The 18,124-nt window shown below is 38.3% G+C and overlaps 1 protein-coding gene across 5 annotated transcripts in view; it reads right to left on the bottom strand.

Annotated features, from left to right (window-relative positions):
- IL31RA (interleukin 31 receptor A) overlaps nt 1-18,124 on the bottom strand; it is an 84,973-nt gene that overhangs the window by 50,409 nt on the left and 16,440 nt on the right. Inside the window, exons 2-3 of one of the 5 annotated variants that reach the window (XM_049102719.1) lie at nt 10,609-10,670; nt 3,626-3,716 (exon numbers count right to left, since the gene is read on the bottom strand). In XM_049102719.1, the coding sequence (XP_048958676.1) occupies nt 3,626-3,683 (58 nt within the window). In that variant the 5' untranslated portion in view covers nt 3,684-3,716; nt 10,609-10,670. Of the gene's footprint in view, nt 1-3,625; nt 3,717-10,608; nt 13,469-18,124 lie in introns of those variants that run through there. The other 4 variants (XM_049102731.1, XM_049102726.1, XM_025448178.3 and 1 more) reach the window with 4 other exon arrangements.

The following is an 18,124-nucleotide window of genomic DNA, read 5'->3' as shown; positions in this document are numbered from 1 at the left end:
AGAAAAAAATCTTATTTCTTCTACCCTCCTAGGTTCTGCAGCTGGAACCTTAAAGATGAGATTAACAAAAGACAGATTAAAAAAAAGAAAAACAGTTTATTAATGCATGAAGCACAATTCATACAGGAGAAACGTCAATGAAGAGTAACTCAAAGAGGTGGTTAGATCACAGGCTCACACAGTATCTTAACAAAAATACAATAAATTTGTGCAGAAGAGACAAAACAAAGGAAAAGGAATTTAGTCTTTTTAAAATATTTTTATTTATTTATTCATGAGAGACAGAGAGAGGAAAAGAGAGAGACAGAGATACAGGCAAAGGGAGAAGCAGGCTCCATGCAGGGAGCCCGATGTGGGACTCGATCCCAGGACTCCAGGACCACACCCTGGGCTGAAGGCAGGTGCTAAACCACTGAGCCACCCAGGGATCCCTGGAATTTAGGTTTTTAAGGGTAGTAAACTACAGGAAGGTAAATACAGGTAGGAAACTCATGGAGTAGCCTTCATTTCTGAATCTGTTGATTCTCATCATGTGTTTCCATATCAAAATAATCCTCACGTCAAAGTGGCATATTTTGCAAGGGAATATTCTGATCCCCTACCCAGGTATTACAGAAAAGATCTGTGATGAATAAAATATATGTTCAGTTGTGTTTCCAATGTTTATCAATATCTCCCCTTCTTGGACATATGGCAAGATTTTATTTTCTTGCCTCCTTGAAATTAGGTGTGGCCATATGACTTGCTCTGGCCAGTGACATAAGAGGAGCGTTTAAGTTCTGGTGTATGATTCTCCTTTCTCTCCTTCCTCTGTTCCTGCACACTCTGCAAATTCATGCTGAGATGATAGTGTCTTAAGATGGTAGAGCCTTCATCACCCTGGGCTCCTGCCTACTTCTGATAGACATATAGAATTTGCCATTTTAAACACTGAGATTTTCACAGCATGAACGACTTCCCTGAGTAATGTGAAAAAAGAGACAGTCTGCTTTAAAAATCCAGGATGCTAAGACTTGGGAGAATAATTCATTTAATCAGTAGTTTTCTTTCTTCTCTTCATGTGTCCTCATGAATTCAAGTTCTACACATGTATCTTAGGCCATTTGAGATTAGTTTTATCACCATTTGGGGATGGGAAGAACTGGAATAAGGAACCAGATAACAAATAATGTTAGGCTTCACTTTAACATACTTGCTTTACTTACAATTACATTTTTGCCAGTTACCTGGTGTGATCCCGCATATCCTAACAGCTTTTACTTTATGTATGTAGTAGAACCACCAGTATTCACAGAGCCTACATCTCTATCATCCTCCCTTTCCCCTTACTGGCATACAGGGTACTGATTTTAAGTCTTATCCACTATCCCTAATTCTAGTATCAACTCTATATCTGAAAACTGTTACAAACATGTGATAGGGCACAAAGGGCACTTCACCTCTGTTATACTTTTTATAAAAGCTCAGGAGTACTGGCAAGTACTCAAAAGTTTTAATAAGATCATGAGAAGTAAGGAAAAACTAAGAAACTGTCACAGACCACAAGAGATCAGAGAGATGTGACAATGCAATGCAATATAGTACCCTGAATTCAATCCTGGAACAGAAAGAACATTAATGAAAAAACTAGTGAAATCCAAATAAAGTCTGGAATTTAGTCTATAATAATGTGTCAATATCACTTCCTTAGTTTTGGCAAATGTATTATAAGGTATTAACAATGGGGGCAGTTGGTTGAGGGGTATACAAAAATTGTACTATCTTCACAAGTTTTCTATCAATCTAAGACTATTCAAAAACAGAATTTTGGGCAGCCCGGGTGGCTCAGCGGTTTAGTGTCGCCTTTGGCCCAGGGTGTGATCCTGGAGACCCTATGTCGGGCTTCTTTCATGGAGCCTGCTTCTCCCTCTGCCTATGTCTCTGCCTCTCTCTCTCTCTCTCTCTCTGTCTCTCATGAATAAGTAAATAAAACATTTTTTTTAAAAAGCCAGAATTTTTATTTTTTAAAAATGGGCATCTGAAGGCTAGATTTGCCATTTTGCATATCTATCCTTCCCCAACATGTTCAAAAAAGAAGCTTTAACTATATTCCTATGTTTCTAAGACTATCTATTTCTCCTATGTCTAGAACTAAGGGGAAATATTCATTAGCTTTCCTCTAAGAAAGATGAGAAGAATATTCATGTTTATCAGAGAATTTCCCACATGAAAAAAGAATATTTTTCAAAATTAAATATCTTTGATCTCCCTTCTTCCCTATATGCTCCTGATGCACTGTTGCAAGTTAGTGTTTTGAAAAATGTCTCGAAAAAGAAGAAGAACAGGGCTGATCAGAAACCTAGGGAAAGATATTCTAGAAGGGAAGTCAGGTGGAAACTGGACCAATTGCACAGAACATGGTTTAAGTAAAAGGTAATAAGAAGAGAAGAAGCCAGAGATAGAAGAAAAAGATAAGGGGAAGGGTGAGTTGATGAAAGCCATGATACACATATTTTGAACTGTAAATTGGATAAGTGGGGCAAATTTTTGGTTTCTAAGCTGGTGAGGAGAGGCTAGATGAGACTGAGAGATACAGGCCTACATGCCTATAGTGTCTATAAAACTCCTAAGCACCACAGGTATACCCCAGGGGTGGCTATAAGGCAGGCCGTCCCAGAGAAGACGTCTGGAAGATATTTTCTGTGGATCACTACTGCCCCTTGGTCACCTTCAATTACCAAATGTTACAGTCTTAATTATATACACCCAAATGCATATGTTGAGGCCCTAACCCCCATTACCTCAGAAAATGATTCTATTTGGAGATAGGGTTTTTAAGGAGGTATTAGTTAACATGAGGCCATTAGGGTATTCCCTAATCCAAATTGATTGGTGTTCTTTAAAATCCTAAGAGATTAGAACACACAGAGGGATGACCATATGAAAAGCCATGGAAAGGAATGCTACTTATGTACCAAGGAGAGAGGTGTCAGAAAATCAACCCTGTGGGCACTTTGACTTCCAGCCTCCAGAACTATGAGAAAATAAATTTCTGCCTTTTAAGCCATTCAGTGTGTAAACTGGTACATGACATGATGCCTTTTCTATGTTCCCAGTCCCCAGTCCCCACTTTTCTTCTCTGCTGTTAATACTTAGATGCAATCAAACTAATGGATATTAAATCCATTATGTACTCTATGGATATTAGGCCTGTAGTCTTGAGTTAGACCATTGTGAAAATGTGTTATTTCATCATTTCCCTTTATGTCCTTGGGAATTATTGAAAATACTGTGAAAATTATATTTTTGTTTTTATGTGTGTGTTTTACATGAAACCACTCCTCCTAACACAAAAACTATTGAGATAAGAACTTACTATCATGCTAAAACAGTGGATCTCAACCTTTTGGGGGGGTCATATTATCCTCTGAAAATATGATAGGCCATCTTGCCAAATTTGCACACAGATATGTGTACATCAACATGCACACACCTATCCACACAAATTCAGGGAGTTCAAAAACCTCTTGTTGCTCATCTACTTATGCCCATGGTCCAGGTGTCCCTTTGCACTCAAATTAATAGTTCTTGTACAAAGAAGTTAATAAAAATCAGATAATCTATAAAAGGGAAAAAGTCAACCTACCTGCCAGGCTGAGTTTACAGAGTAGAAGGAGCATCCATAGTACCTTGGCCCACATCATCCCCAAGTTAATGCAGGAAGGCTGAGAAGAGAACTGAAAATGTCACTGGTCAAAAGTTAGTTTCCTCTTTTGTTTTTATTTTTTTAAGTTGTATTTAAATTTAATTAATTAACTATAATGTTTTATTTATTTCAGAGATAGAGGTCAGTGATCCATCAGTTTTACATAACACCGAGGGTTCATTACATCACATGCGCTCCTTAATGTCCATCACCCAGGGACCCCATATTCCCACTCCACTCCCCTCCAGTGATCCTCAGTTTGTTTGCTATGATTAAAAGTCTCTTATGGTTTGTCTCCCTTCCTGATTCTGTCTTGTTTTATTTTTTCCTCTCTTCCCCTATGATCCTCCTCTCCTTTAAACAACTCTATTTCCAGTGACAAGCATATTCTGGGGTTTTTAAGGAAGAGTCCTTTATTTTTTTTTCTTATTTTATACTTTTAGTTATCACATAGACCCTTCACAATTACTTCATCAATCCCACTCAATATTTAATTTGTCCATAATTCATTCCACTCTATAACTTGAAAAGAATACCAGCCACCAAAAAAAAAAAAGTACTGTGAGTTGTAGAGATCTGAGACCATCATCTTGTCTCTGCCTCAGGCCCTAAGCCCTGCAGCCAAATGGAATGACTCCTAATCTCCCAAAAGTGCCACGGTATTTCAACATCCCCATGTTTTGCTCATGTGGTTCCTTCTGCCTACAATGTCCTTTTCCCCTCATTCTTGGCAAATTAATTCAGTCTTCCAGACTTATCCTTAAGGCTAACCTCTATACTTCTCCCTACCCCAGAGATGGAGTTGTGCACCAACCCCTCACCCTGCAACATATCCTATTGCATGTGCCAGACAGAATGGTGTTACCAGTTGGCTTCTCTATGTAGAGAGAGCTTCTGAATAGTGAAGCTTCTCTTATTCCTCTTTGAAGCTAAGAATTTAAGTACCTACTGGTACATGATAGACATAAAATACTGTTAATGGAATTAATTAGAACAAAAAGTTTGCTGACTCTTCATCTCATCCCACAGAGAGATGGTGGGATAATCTAAGGATGAAGCAAATGGAAAAGCAGTAACTCATTTTTGGAAGAAATAAAGGATGCCACATTTCATCTGACAGATCATTAGAGGGGGAAAAAAAAGAAAAAGAAAGAGTTCTCAACAAAATAAACCATTTGAGAAAAATTCATATGCATCATTTCTGGAAAAAAACACCAGAATAAAATTTTCTCATATACAAACTAAATGAAGTCTTACTAATTGAAAATGCCTACGGCAATAAAGCAGAATGAAAATTTGAGTCTATAGTGGTAAAAATGCCATCAGGAAACAGTATGAGACTGGTTACATAACAGCAATAGTAACCACCTGTTAACTCAACAGCAGTAGCTACTCTCTTAGGAAATAACGGTTTTGATTTAAAGGAGTCAAATCAAAGGGAAATTTTTAACTTTTTAAAATGAGGAATGTGTTCTTTAAAATTAGTTGTAATACTAATAGTATTTGTCAGTGCCTAATTATTCATAACATTGTCTTAATTTTCTCCATTTTGTAGCTAGGAGACATGCCTTTATACTGGTCCTAAAAGCATTCTGGAAAAGGATAGAGGCCCAACCATGAAAACTCTATAAAAACTACGGTGCTCAAATTATCAACAAATGAATAATTATGGATGTGAAAGTTAAAATTGTTATTCTGACATGGGGTTTTATGTTTTTAAAATCTTATCAATATTAACTGTTGAATAAAACATTTTAAAATTTATGGTAATTACTGCTTTCTCCTTTAAAATGAGACTAATCGGGGATCCCTGAGTGGCTCAGCGGTTTGGCACCTGTCTTTGGCCCAGGTGCGATCCTGGAGTCCTGGGATTGAGTCCCGCGTCAGGCTCCTGGCATGGAGCCTGCTTCTCCCTCTGCCTGTGTCTCTGCCTCTCTCTCTCTGTCTATCATAAATAAATAAAATATTATAAAAAATAAAAAATAAAATGAGAATACTCATATATTATTTGTGAATTAAAAAAATCCTCAAAACAATTGGTGGGAATGTGAACTGGTGCAGCCACTCTGGAAAACTGTGTGGAGGTTCCTCAAAGAGTTAAAAATAGACCTGCCCTATGACCCAGCAATTGCACTGCTGGGGATTTACCCCAAAGATACAGATGAAGTGAAACGCCGGGACATCTGCACCCCGATGTTTATAGCAGCAATGTCCACAATAGCCAAACTGTGGAAGGAGCCTCGGTGTCCATCGAAAGATGAATGGATAAAGAAGATGTGGTTTATGTATACAATGGAATATTCCTCAGCCATTAGAAACGACAAATACCCACCATTTGCTTCAACGTGGTTGGAACTGGAGGGTATTATGCTGAGTGAAGTAAGTCAATCAGAGAAGGACAAACATTATATGTTCTCATTCATTTGGGGAATATAAATAATAGTGAAAGGGAATATAAGGGAAGGAAGAAGAAATGAGTGGGAAATATCAGAAAGAGAGACAGAACATAAAGACTCCTAACTCTGGGAAACGAACTAGGGGTGGTGGAAAGGGAGGGGGGCGGGGGTGGGGGTGAATGGGTGACGGGCACTGGGGGGCACTTGACGGATGAGCACTGGGTGTTATTCTGTATGTTGGTAAATTGAACACCAATAAAAAATAAATTTATTATAAAAAAATCCTCAAAACAATCAGCAGTACCAAAACATACTCAGAGACAAAACTAGAAAAATTGCAGTAGTTGAAGAGAGTGGTATTCTAGGACTTGACACAGCCTGAGTTCTAGCCCTGGCACTCCTTTGAATCATCTGGTGACCCCAGGTATTCCCTTTAAAAAAAAAAGAAATTTACTCATGAGAGACACAGAGAGAGAGGCAGAGACATAGGCAGAGGGAGAAGCAGGCTTCTTACAGGGAGCCTGACGCAGGACTCAATCCCAGGACCCAGGGTTCACAAGCTGAGCCAAAGGCAGATGCTCAACCACTGAGCCACTCAGGTGCCCCCTCAGGTATTCTCATATTCATTCAGCAGTGTCCTAGCCACACATTAGGTGTGTGGAATAAAAGATAATCCTGTCCTTAACTTCACTCTAGTTCAGTGTTTGTTTGTTTTTTTAACAAGGAAAAGGGAGTCAGAGGATGGAGAGGATGCTAAAATCCAGAGTGAGCTACTATGACTGATGGGTCCATATCATATTCCTCCAAATGGGTTTAAGAAAACAGGAAAAAGAGTTGAGAACCATGGATCACTTGCAGAGACAGAAGCACAGACACTAATAGCAAATACCACATGGTAAGTGCTGTAATTATAATAGTGCAACAAAGAGCACAGAGGATCTAAGGAGAGAAATGAGCCAATGACTATAGAAAGTCAACAAGTGGTTCTAAATGATGATACTCCTCATTCTACCACTTGCCCGTCTTCCAGTGCCTTTTCCACTTTCCCCACACACACCAAAGGACCACCACAAAGTGATTGTTTATGGGGAGTAAACATGAACAAATTTGAGGTGCCTCCCAGGGACTTAGAAATAAGTTCAATTGGGAGTTCAATAGCAAAATCTGTGCACAAAGGCCAATCTAGTTATCTGTGAGTGTAAATCAGTGGGTAGAGGTCAAATGCAGTTGAAGAACTTGAGTTTACTCTAAACTCCCGCCGAGGAAATCTGGGCATATTCTCAGACAAGTGGATCTGGAAAATCATTATCATCATTTAGTTGCAAGAAACTACTCAACTAGTTGTATCTTAAGTGGGAGGAGACTTTGAGAACACAAAGGACAGGTCCCCTCAGACTTTAAAATATTGATGGTTAAAGAAGGGAGAAGTTGGCAGAGTTTATCCCGTACTATCTCCTGGAGGAAATGATGAAATTTCCTTGTACTGAACAAGGCAACTCATCAGACCTAACCACAGTCTTGATGAAAGAAAACTCAAAACCAAAGATTTCCACCATTGCTATGATTCTGCGAAGACTTCTATGATGATTAATTTAAGGGAAGAGACCCTGAACAAGGACATGAAGACTATCCTCAGAGCACCTTAGTAGCTCAGTCAGTTGAACGACTGACTCTTGATTTGGGCTCAGGTAATGATCTCAGGGTGTGAGATAAAGCCCCAAGTTGCCGGGGGTGGGGTGGCGTCCACACTCAGCAAGAAATCTGCTTGAGGATTCTTTCCCTCTGCCTCTCTTCCCACCCATGCTCCCTTCTTTCTGAAATAAATAAATCTTTAAAAAAAAGAAAAAAAATCCTCCCCACTCCCTTTGGGCACCGTAAAGGTGTCACCTGTCGAAGCTTTTCTTGAAAGCAGTCATATCCTTAGTGCCTCCTTTGACAAGACCATTAGAATTAATGGTTTAAAATCTGGGAAAACCCTGAAGGAATTCTGTGGCCATTCCTCCTTTGTTAATGAAGCAACTTTTACATGAGATGGACTTTTTATTAGTGGGCCATCTGATAGCACTGAGGAAATCTAGAATATGAAGACTACAGAATGTTCAAATACCTTTAAATCCCAAGCAGCACTGAGGGGAGATACCACTGTCAACAGTGTGATCCTGCTTCCCAAAATCCCAGAGCACTTTGTGGTGTGCAAAAGATGAAATATAATGGTCATCATGAACATGCAGGGGGCAGATCAGAAGCTTCAGCTCTGGTAAGAGAGGTGGTGGTGATTTTGTTTGCTGCACCCTAATTGCCTGTGGTGAATGGATCTACTGTGTAGCAGGGGACTTTGTGCTTTAGTGTATTAGCACAGTTATTGGCAAACTGGAGAGAACTTGGACAGTTTACCAGAAGGACATGATTGGTATCGCACATCACTCTCATTAGAACGTGATTGCTACTTAAAGGGAAGATGGACTCCTAAAGCTCTGGAGACCCTAATTCCACTTTTCTTCTAAAATTTGCTTGAAGGTATGTACTTAAGTGAAGACAGATTCATGTATTGCTTTTTTTTTTATGCTACCTTTTCTAAGCAAATATGTGAATTTGGGCACAAGAGTAACTTTGTGAAAATTCGTGTTAAAAAAAACAACACATCAGTCTCCTTGCAGTCTTAAATGAGGTAAAGTAGCCTCACAAAATCTGAGCAATTTCTGGGGGGTATTCAAGACCCTGGGCCACAGGAAATTCACAAATATTATGCCATGTTCTGGAGGAAATCAAACAATTTCCTGCATTCTCTGGGTCATCATCCCTAACATCTAAATGCAGCAGCTTTGAACAACTATCTTCAGTAAAAGGTCACTTCCTAGAAATACAGTTTCTCATTAGAGGGACCTCATTTGAATACAGCATTTAATGGAGACCCAGAAATCTCAAACAACTATGAATATTCCACATTGGACTATAGGACTCTGAAAATATATAGTGATACCACTTAAGTAACCTGTGTTTTTTTAAAGATTTTATTTATTCATTTATTCATGAGAGAAAGAGAGAGGCAGAGACACAGGCAGAGGGAGAAGCAGGCTCCACGCAGGGAACCCAACTCGGGACCCGATCCCCGGTCTCCAGGATCACACCCCTGACCGAAGGCACGCACGTGCACGCACACACACACACACACACACACTATCCTTTGGCCTTTCAACAATTCCCAGCCAAGGCTGCATCCTGGATACAAAGTTTCATGTGAATATATTTGTACAAAAAAGTACCACTATGTGATTTTTCCCAGGGCTGGTCCTACTTTCATTCATTCATTTATTCATACATTCACTCAACTAATGTATGTTGATACTCATTCTCTGCCAGGACCCGTGCATACTATGGAATTGGGTTATTAAAGGATGGGCAAAGAAGAAATAAATTTTAAGTACAGAACTCTGGCCACAAGTTTAATTAAGAATCTATGAACTCTACTGATGGGAGAGAGGAAGCAAACAGGGAGCTACCCAGCCTCATTCAGTACCCCCACATTCCTTAACAATGCATGGTAGTGAACGTTAACTAGACTTGTTGTGGTGATTATTTCACAATATTTTCAAGTATCAAATCATTATGTTGTACACCTAAAACTAATATAATGTTATATGCAATTATATATAAATGTGGGGAAAAAAGCTGTCAAAAAACCCACAAAGTCTGTAAACCCACTTGAGGTGCAGGATGCCTTTACACAAAGAACATTTTGAGATGCCAGCATCAAGATAGGCAAAATCAGAATTGTGATGTGATAGTGAGAGTCTACAAAGCACTGACACATTACAAAAAATGGTACCTTGCCTTTAAAAAAAATAGATTTTTATTTATTTGAGAGCATGTACAAACAGGAGGGAGGGGCAGAAAGAGAGGGAGCAACAGGTTTGATCCCAGAACCCTGGGATCCTGACCTGAGTTCCAGGCAGACGTTTACCTGACTGAGCCACCCTGGCACCCCATATCCTGCCCTTCTAAAAATCCCTGTGGACTTGGTATTATTAACTCCACTTCACAGATATGGAAGTTGAGGCTCAGTGATATTATACAACCAGTCCAAAAACCATTTATGGCATAGCTGGGATTCTAACCCATGACTGTCTTATCCCAAAGCCTAGACTCTTTCCACAAAAATCAAACAGTAGCTATTAATGATTTTCTGTCCCTCAGATCTCCTGCCACGAAACACTAATACACAAAAGGATCTTCCCCTGAAGCTCCTAATTTTCTCTAGCCTAGAGTTTCCAGAAAGAGAAATCCATTATATATATTCATATATTTCCACCAGCCCCTGACCTTTGATCCCCATGATTCCCCAGCCTTACCTCAGCAATTTAAAAGTGGGTCATATTCCCATAATTATCAAAAACCAATCTAAGGAGTAATTCATATGGTGGGTTCTGACCCATAATTTCATTAAGGAGAAAAGACCCTCACATAATTGAAAAAGAGGCCTAATTTGCAAGGGTTTATCAAACTTCTCTAAAGGAGTATGGCACTCACCTCCCTGTGGTGTCCAGATGTCCTGCTGGTTCAAAGGATCCCCATCAAAGGTGCTCTGTTCCCTACAGCACAAGTCAGGACAGAGAGGGAATTTGGAATTTATCTAGAGATGTGTATTTCCTCTCTGGTTGTCTGGAAGCTTTCTCTTTGCTTTTAAGCAAAACCCAAGACGGGTGGCACTTAACCCATTTATGCTGGGAAGTGAGATGCATTATTGTAACTGGAAAAAAAAATCTGCTTCTGTGAGATTACTCAACTTTACAGGAAAAATGCCATCTGAAAGTGTCATAAACAATTAAAAGGAACTACTAAATTTGAAATTTTCTATTCAGGAAGTCCTTACAAATGTTGTAATGGGTGAAATGCTGAGAATATCTTTAACTGAAAAAGAGAAATATGTAATCATGTGATTGGCTTTAAACGAAGAGAGAGATGAAGGGAAGAAAATAATAGGAGCTCAGAAAAGAGATTTATAATTCTTTATAATTCTTTTTTATGTCTAAAGCCCAAACTAAGCCACCTAAGATTCCTATTTAGCAGTTTATTATGACAATAATGATTAATAATATGTGGAGTTCTTATGGTGTGTCAGGCACAGTACTAAAAACTTTACCTCCTTGGATTTTCCAACATTCCTAAAACATTGATAATATTTTTATTCCCATTTTACAGAGGAGGAAACTGAGGTCCAAACAATTGAGAAACTTGTCCAAAGTTAGTAGTAGAGCCAAGAAATGAGCCAAGGCAGCCTGATCTGCAGTTTCCTACAAATTGAAAGTTTAAGTTACATGATCTCTGGGGTTCCTGTGAGCACTATAGTTCTACGTTCTTTTGCAATGAACAAAATCATAAAGGACATAGACTAAGGAAAAGATTATGATGCAAAGAGAAAGAAACATAAGATTTTATCTTTAGATTTTTATTTATTTGAGAGCGAGAGAATGTGTGTGAGTGGGGAGGAGGAGCAAAAGGAGGGGGAGGGACAAGGAGAATCCTTTCTGAGCTCCAAGCCAGAAACATAGGACTTGATCCCAGGACCCTGAGATCATGAAACCAACAGTCAGACACCCAATCAACGCAGCCGCCCAGGCACCTCAGAAATGGAAGTTTTAAAACATGATATGTTTTCCAACCTCATGTTTTACTTTAAACCCATTCCCTACCTTCCTCAGGCAATGTTCCACTAAATAAAAGAGTTTAGCAAAAATAAGAAGAGAGGTAGTCTCTTACCTAGTAGATTATGACATATTAAAAACCCCACTGTAAAGTATTATCTAGCATAGCTAAACTTATGCATAAAATAGCACTTCTTTAGTTTGTTCAACCAGTACTTAATAAACCCCTATTATATGTGTCACATCTGCCTAAAGATGTGTGTGAAATTAAATTCTGGTTAAGAATTTATTGATTAAACATATACAGTTATCTGTATTCTCTCAGGAAAACCCACAAAAATTATAGGAAAGGTATAGAGCCACAGAACAAAACAAATGGGAGCAGAGACAATTACACATGAAATCAAAGATGTCAACAAGTTTTTGGAAAATGAGAAATGAATCAAGTGGTAACTGAGCTGGTAAAAATGAGAGAGCTGAAAGCTAAAAATGCCTAAGAGAAGAATTATGCCAACAAGAATTATGTCATGGAATTTCATAATGGCTCACAAATTTGAGACACGAGATGGGCATAACCTATCCTTGTTATTCATGGATTCTGTTTGCAGATCTACTCTCTAATCTGTACCCCCAAAATTAATACTCTAGGTGCTTTCACAGTCATTTGCAAATATGTGCACTGGCAAAACACCAGAACCACCTGATGCACATACTTCCAGCGGAGGTGGAGCACTCTGCTCTCATCCTTGTACACAAATATCCTTTTCATAATCTATTGAGAGCCATGTTTTCTGCATTTTTGTTGCTGGTTTTGTTGTTTAAAATGATCCCTAAGAACAATGCTAAAGCACTCATTAGTGTCCCCAAGTGGAAGAAGTAATGTGCCTTACAAAGAAAATACCTGTATTTACTGACCTTAGGCATGAATTACATGGCTACTGGTTTTAAGTTCAAGGTTAATGCATCAACTATACATATTAAATAAGGTATCTTTAGGCCAAAACACACATAAAACAAGATTATATAATGATCAACTGATGAAATCATTGTAACCAGAGGCTTGCATGAACTCAACTGTGTACCTCCCCCCAGAGAGAACGGTTCCTTATTCAATAATTTAGTGTTGTCAGAGAGTTCACAGAACATAATTATCATAAATAACATCTGTGCCACAATGAAGATTAATGTAAATGGAGGCAGGAGAGTAACCTATCTGCAAGGCTCACTGACATTATGGCAGCAGAAGTATGATGACAAGGGTTAAAGGATGCGGTAGCCACATAAGAGGAAAACATGGACAAATCTGAGCATGTACCAGACCACAACAGAGGACAATATCATAAGTGACTAGAACAGATCATTAATTAAGCTTGAATAAAGTAACACTGAGGTTGGAGAAGAGACTCAATCCACACACTCCAGCCTTTCAACCCAATTCCACAAACTTAATTTGACATCAGGTCCTGTGCTGGCACTGTGGAAATGAAAAGAGGCCCCACTCAGAAAAAGTTCACAACTTAACTGGGAAAAGAGACATGTAAACACAATGCTGTAAACCAATATGGCAAGGGGTGCCAAAGAGACATGTATAAAGTGCTACAGAAAATGAAAAAAGGGAGATCTCTGAGTGGCTCAGCGAGTTTAGCACCTGCCTTCAGCCCAGGGCATGATCGTGGAGTCCTGGGATCGAGTCCCATGTCAGGCTCCCTGCATGGAGCCTTCTGCCTGTGTCTCTGCCTCTGTTGCTCTCTCTCTGTGTCTCTCATGAATAAATAAATAAAACCTTAAAAAAAAAAAAAAAAGAAAAAAAAGAAAATGACAAAAGGGAGCCAGCCATTAATTCTATGCTAAGGGAAGTGGATCCCAGAAAATAAATAAGAAAAAGGGACTTTTTTGGTCAATCAGAGAAAGATAATTATCATACGATCTCACTTCTATGTGGAATTTAACAAACACAACAGAGGATCATAGGGGAAGACAGGAAAAAATAAAACAAGATGAAATCAGAGATGGAGACAAACCACAAGAGACTCTTAATCATAGAAAACAAACTGAGGGTTACTGGAGAGGAGACGGATGGGGTAACTGGGTGATGGACATTAAGGAGGGCATGTGATGTAATGAGCACTGGGTGTTATACAAAATTGATGAATCACTGACCTCTACTTCTAAAACCAATAATAATACATTATATGTTAATTAATTTAAGTTAAAAAAATAACTTTAACCATAAAAAAGGGACTTTTTAGTGGAATACAATACATGGATGTATTATAAACATTTCTGGGACAAAGATGTGTAATAGATATTTGCTGACATCTGGGATGAGATCTAGAAGACATACTGGTATCCCTTCACTATACCTCTTGAAGCAGGTTGACTGTTGGACCCCCAGAAGATGTATCCAACCAGAACCTCAGAATATGCTCTTATTTGGATTAAAGGTCTTTGCAGATATAATTAAGATACAGATCTCTAGATGTAATCATCCTGGATTAGGTAGATCCTAAAACCAAGGACCAGTGTCCTTAGAAGAGACAGAAAACACAGAGAGACACAGGGGAAAGCTATGTGACTAGAAAGACAGTCAAAGTGATCAAAGTGATACATCTGCAAATCAAGGAAGCCTAAGACTGCCAAGACACCAGAAGCAAAAAAGGCATGGTACAGATTCTCCCTCAGGGCCTCCAGAAGGAACCAACCCTGCTAACACCTTGATTTTGGACTTCCAGAAATGTGAGAGAACAAATGCCTATTTTTAGCCACCATATTTGTGGTCATTTATTAGATAGCTCAAGGAAACTAACATACTCCTCTAACCCAAGGCAAGGGCAAGTCTGGCCCATCAAATTCTTTCATCTAAGAATATGAAACTGAATCAGCTAGATTGCGGTGGACAATGAGGCTCTCAGGTCGTAAGTGCTGGCAGATATGTTCTAGACATGTAAGAAAAGAATGAAGGTTAGGAAGACAGTGAAGAAAAGAGATAAGCAAAGGAGAAAGATCATGTGAGGGAAGTTCAGTACCCAACTTCCCAGCTGCTTATGTGGAACACATGGGATTCCGGTGCATTCTCTGCCTGTGGATATCCATGACACTACCTGCTATGTCATTCCAATACTATGCTGCTAAGTTATATTTCAATCTGTTTTTGTTCCTTGCAACCAAATGATCCCCAATATAACAAGGATGCTTGGGAGTAACTTGGTTTTAAGAAAATAAAAGGAGGTGGAAATAAAATGGCAGTTACTAAACAAATGAGCTATTTCAAAGTGTAAACTGATTAGGAAAGAAAAGGTTAACAGTTGGGAAATTTTACCAATAAAAAGGCACACTGAAAAGAAAGCAAGCAAGTTTTCTTTCATAAAGACAATGTTGATGGTTTCAGGCCCCAGAGTAAATATTCACATCAGGGGAGAAGTTGGAAAAAGAGAGAATATCCAAACAAAGACTGAAACAAATACAGGTCTACTAACCACAGTTCACATCCTTCCCCAGGGTAGGTCTTGTGGTCCTTCTGCCTTGGATTAGTTCTCAATATCTGATATGCCAATTGCTCAATTCTTTCAGTCTCTGAACATCTATTAGTATGTACTATGTGCCAAGGACTGTGGTAGGTCCAGCGTGGTAGCCACTAGCTACAGGTGGCTGCTAAGCAAGCAAAGTGCAATTCCAAACTGAGATGTGCTAGAAGTGTACTATAAACACCAGATTTCGAAGACTTACTACAAAAAGAAAGTAATATTCTTATTAACAATATTTCTATTGATTATATATTAAAATATTAAAATAACATCTTAAATGCATTGAGTTAAATATATTATAATTGTACTTTTTTTTTCTTTTGGTAGTCTCCACGCCCAGCATGGAGCCCAATGAGGGGCTTGTACTTACAACCCCAAGATCAAGACCTGAAATGAGATCAAAAGTTGGACCCTAAACAACTAAGCCTGCCACCCAGGTGCCACTACTTTCTTTTACTTTTTAAAACAAGGCTTGCATTATATTTGTTAACTATAGCTGCTCTAGTTCTAATCCAGCCTTGCCTCAGCCTCTCTCCTCCCCCACTCTTCTGAAAATCAACTATATTTTTATACTCTCAAAGTTTGTAAATTTTCCATTAAGTAATCCATGCTTTTCCTTTACCTTGATCTTAAAACTTAAACATTAATAAAATAATCCAATATTATGATTATATGATTGGTAATCACAGAAGAATCAAGTAGTGTTTTGCACAGATAGAAAAAATAAATGTAATTCCATGTCCCTCAAATGGTCTTGCTCGATTGAGTATATTTCAAGAATCAAAGTCAACTGCATTACCTTTTCCTAAACTCTATTCCTCAAAATTATGGCACATTTATTCCTCCTATTTGGACAATGACTTTCTACTAGAGCTTTTTCTTTTTCCTGAAGTTATTATTTTCTCTTTTCTTAGTGATATGAGGAACCTACACCTTCACCTCATACTAAAATCATCCAAATTTTTCATCATATATTTTTTTAAATAAATCCATTTTCCTTATGAAGCATATTGGAACCAGCTACAATGAGGTATTGGCAGTAGGAGGTGGATGCAACAGGAGGAGTGCACAGGAAGTGAGGAAGCAGCACATCTCCTGAAAAGCTTAATTCTGAAATAAACATTGTGACGAGGACACATTGGTAGGATGCAAGGGAGAGGAGAGGGCATGTGTTTATTTGTCCTCCCAGAATTAAGAATGGGCTTGACTGGATGTATCTGTAGATTGGAGTCCTTTCCACCGGACAGCCTCAATCTTCCCCATCAAAATAGGAGAAACAGCCATTTGCTAAGAAAAGGATTTAAGGATCTCATTTACCTCATGAAAGGAGCACACCAGGGGCCAGATCCTGCTGAGGACAAGGATAACTAAGTGGCACTCAGGATCTACATGGCTGAAGAATGAGAACTGGTAAAAAACATCCTCAGATTTCTGTGGCACTTATCTGAAGACTTCAGTTCTTTATTATTTCAAGAGAAAAGAACTATAGTGTAAAATCAAGGAATATGTTCCAGGCACAGATCAAAGGAAGGTTTCTGTTTCCATTACTGTTTCCTTTAATAAACTCTTGACTCATTCCCTCTTCCTGTTTTAATAATTATAACGAGATAATTACATAGTAATCTGCAAATTAACTCTATTAAAACTATAAGAATCTCTGGCAGCCTTTCTCATCTAGGCTCCTCATCTGAACTGCAAACCAGAATTTAAATGACTATTTCACTTCACAAAGAATGAAAATAATTAGTACCAATCCAGATGACAGAAGAGAACTTCACTTACAAGATGTACAATATAATATTACATACAATTGATGCCTTCAGGGTATTAGCTTAATTCTCTCACAGAACTCCAGCTGAGAAAGACCAACTGAGGTGGATATCCAAAAAGGTAGCTGGAATTACTGAATTTTGAGCAATTACAGTATTCTTTTTTTTCAATTACAGTATTCTTAAAATACATTGGTGATCTTATAAATTGACACCCTGAAGAATTAACACTCCTTTAGATTAATAAATTCTGATTTTCAAAATAAATTCCTAAATTGCATAGTTATACTTTCCATAGTTCTTTTTTTAAAAAAGATGTGTTTGTTTATTTGAGAGACAGAGAGAAAGCACAAGTAGGAAGGGCAGGGGGAGAGGGAGAGAGAACCTTAAGCAGACTTTGAGCTGAGTGCAAGACTGATGTAAGGTTCAATCTCACAATCCTGAGATCATGACCTGAGTGGAAACCAAGAGATGGATGCTTAACTGTGTCATGCAGGCACACCCCCTTTCTATAGTTCTTAACTCTATACCTGCAAGAAGCAATGATCCCATTTCCAGGGTTTGGGATTTTAATCCGCTAATGAAGGAATGGTGTATAATTCCACTAATTTAACAAAGGAAAACTATAGTAAAACTCCAAAACTGCTGTGTGCACAATCTCACTTCCAGAGGAATGATGATGTGAATGAGGCACTTTAAAGTGGATTTCTGATACTAACTAGCCCTACAAGATATGTTAAGCAGAAAATTTTAAGTGGAAAACAAAAATCACAGAGTAATAAATATCAGAGGCACAAAAGCAAAATTTAAATTTATCTGTAAAAATCAGTCAAGAGAAACATAAAGTAAAAGGAAGTAAAATATGGTATCAAAACATGGAGGGGAGTGTAGTAAAGAGTGAGTTGTAAAATAAGTGACCAACAGCTTAATATAGACTGCTATATGCAGAAGTTGTTACATATAAACCAAATGGCAATCACAAATAAAAAATAAAAAGTAATAGATGGCAAAAAAATAAGGAATCCAGCTATACAGGCCTACCTCAAGAAGCAAGAAAAATCTCATATAAACAACCTAACCTACATCAAAGGAACTAGAAAAAGAATAA

The sequence above is a fragment of the Canis lupus genome, chromosome 2 (genome assembly GCF_003254725.2).
Source record: "Canis lupus dingo isolate Sandy chromosome 2, ASM325472v2, whole genome shotgun sequence".
Classification (NCBI taxonomy): domain Eukaryota; kingdom Metazoa; phylum Chordata; class Mammalia; order Carnivora; family Canidae; genus Canis; species Canis lupus.
Note: the sequence above shows the minus strand (reverse complement) of the source record. Positions and strands in the feature narration are given on the sequence as shown.